The sequence below is a fragment of the Doryrhamphus excisus genome, chromosome 1, assembly GCF_030265055.1.
Source record: "Doryrhamphus excisus isolate RoL2022-K1 chromosome 1, RoL_Dexc_1.0, whole genome shotgun sequence".
NCBI lineage: Eukaryota > Metazoa > Chordata > Actinopteri > Syngnathiformes > Syngnathidae > Doryrhamphus > Doryrhamphus excisus.
The window spans coordinates 2,773,239-2,775,424 of NC_080466.1; the positions used below are offsets into that span (position 1 = coordinate 2,773,239).

General features: G+C 41.7%; 1 protein-coding gene across 2 annotated transcripts; it reads left to right on the forward strand.

Moving 5' to 3' along the window:
- Positions 1-2,186, forward strand: LOC131134941 (uncharacterized). Of its 2 annotated transcripts, XM_058080668.1 has the most exons (3): positions 7-100; positions 246-298; positions 825-2,186. In XM_058080668.1, exons 1-3 carry the CDS (start codon positions 25-27, stop codon positions 1,731-1,733), a joined length of 1,038 nt encoding a protein of 345 aa, XP_057936651.1. In that variant the 5' UTR covers positions 7-24; the 3' UTR covers positions 1,734-2,186. The 2 variants fall into 2 exon arrangements, with proteins under 2 accessions (XP_057936657.1, XP_057936651.1); XM_058080674.1 differs by lacking the exon at positions 246-298 and having other exon boundaries at positions 1-100.

The window sequence follows — 2,186 nt, forward strand, 5'->3', positions numbered from 1 at the left end:
GGAGAAGGAGGAGGAGAAGGTTTGATGTGGAGACTCCGATGCAGCAGACGTCTCCACATGACTGGAGAGTCCTTCCCAAGCTCCAACGATCGGGTCACTGGTGAGTAAACGTTTATGAATTTATGATATCTTTCACGCGTTGGGATTGGAAATGACCGTTTTTGCATTAATTTAATTAATTAATGCTCTAATTTAACAGCGTACATTATATGTGATAGTTTTGTTTCTTCACTTCCTGTCTTTAGGTGTCAGTTTTCTAAATGAAGAGAAAACAATAGAGAACAATAAAAGTGAAAAGGTAAGATTTAAAATACCAAAAAAATCAAATGGAAGTAGGGTATAAGTTGTGTAGTGATAAAAAAAAGTGATAAATAAAATAAAATTGACTTCAATAAGTGCCAATAAATACAAAATATTTATACATTTATAACTAAATGCAAATGTAAACAAACTTATGAATAACAATTAATAAGTATGTTGTAATTGTAATAATGATCATACATGCTTCTGTGGCGGAGATGAGCAATTTATTATTTATTAATAATTTATTATTTTAATGTTGTTCCTCTAAAATTAGACATTGCTAACATTGAATGCCATATTGTTAGTAAATATCAGTCAAAGTTGTAATGAACTGTAATAAAGGCATCTTGGTGTTGATTATTATTTAGTCATTATTATTATTATTATATAGTCACTGTATTAAGTCATTATAGTGATTATTATTGAGTGACATATAAAACGAATATTACATTGACTTTGACCAACATCAGTTTACATGACTTTTTCACAACCTTGTGGTGACTTTTTCTTATCGCCACTAGATGGCGACATTACACCAGCCTCAGCCTGCAGTCCTCACTGAATTGGTGTCTCTGAGCTGTCCCTTTGTGAGCATGAAAGGAGACACTGCGGGGGGCACCAAGGGTGACAGGTTTGCCCCATCTCGCCTCAGAGAGGAGGGACCGCACACTCGATCTCACCAGGTCTCGATCGATGATCACAGTGACGCCATCTTGACCAGAGGCCTGCTGGGTTGCGGCCCTGCCCTGAAGCCCAAAGAGCTAAATAAACACGGCGTTAACACTGAACGGCGTAAGCGTCACTCGATCGAAAGCAAGGAGAAAGATGAAGGCTACTGGGACAAGCGGCGAAAAAACAACGAAGCAGCCAAGCGTTCCCGAGAGAAGCGGCGTGCCAATGACATGGTCCTGGAGACGCGTGTCCTGAGCCTGCTGGAGGAGAACGCCCGTCTGAGAGCGGAGATGCTTGCCATCAAGTTCCGCTTTGGCCTGGTTAAAGACTTTTCTGACGTTTCCATCCTGCCGCTCACTCAGTCGACTCAACTTGACTCTGATGAGCCATCATATTTGAGTGGCAGCCATCAGCAAGACACCACATGTGAAAAGACAAAGCCAGCGCCATCTGCAGGAGATGAACATGCAAACATCCAAGACCCAAGGAGCCTTCCACTCAAGCTCCGCTTCAAAGCTCCTGGTGGGGAAACATCTCCGATATTGTGTAGTGGGCCAAACATCGTTGAGAGGAAGCACCAACATTCAGCACGGGGTGCTCCAAATTTTGGTCAGGAGGTCTGGTGCGGTGAGGAGGCGTGTGTAGTAGGTGATCCAGCAGAGAACGTCAGTCTCAGGTCTCAGATCAGCTGCTTGTCTCAGGAAGTCGCTCGACTGAAGCAGCTTTTCTCCAACCAGATGCTCACTAAGAACGTTTGAACGCTGACAGTATCTTCATGCTGGACACTATCTTCATGCTGGACACTATCTTCATGCTGATGCTTTCAGCTCATTATGGCAGGGGTGCCCAAACTTTTTCCACCTAGGTCAGCATTTGCACTTATGATTTTTGATTTATGATACGTTATCTACATTACGGATGCTAGTAGCAATCCAAAGTAGGGATGCGCCAATCAATGACTTTATGATATGATTCTGCTGATTCTCATCCATGAACGAGATCTGCCCATACCGACCACAGGGATTAACTGTACATGTTTAAATTATTTATGATGAGTGGTATTGGCCAAGGCCGCCGTTAGACTATTCCAAGGGCCCCTGGGAAATAGATAATTATTTAAAAAAATTAATATCAGGCCTTTATTTGTGTGAATGAAACAATTTTTGTACTATTTGCCACAAACCTGAATTTAATTTGATGTATGTTTTGGA

What these genes read in the sequence shown, in the direction of transcription:
- LOC131134941 (XM_058080668.1), top strand. Translation starts at nt 25, where the DNA reads ATGTGGAGACTCCGATGCAGCAGACGTCTCCACATGACTGGAGAGTCC. An exon ending in CTCCAACGATCGGGTCACTG is followed by an intron (nt 101 to 245) that starts GTGAGTAAACGT and finishes TCCTGTCTTTAG; the next exon opens with GTGTCAGTTTTCTAAATGAA. An exon ending in AGAACAATAAAAGTGAAAAG is followed by an intron (nt 299 to 824) that starts GTAAGATTTAAA and finishes TATCGCCACTAG; the next exon opens with ATGGCGACATTACACCAGCC.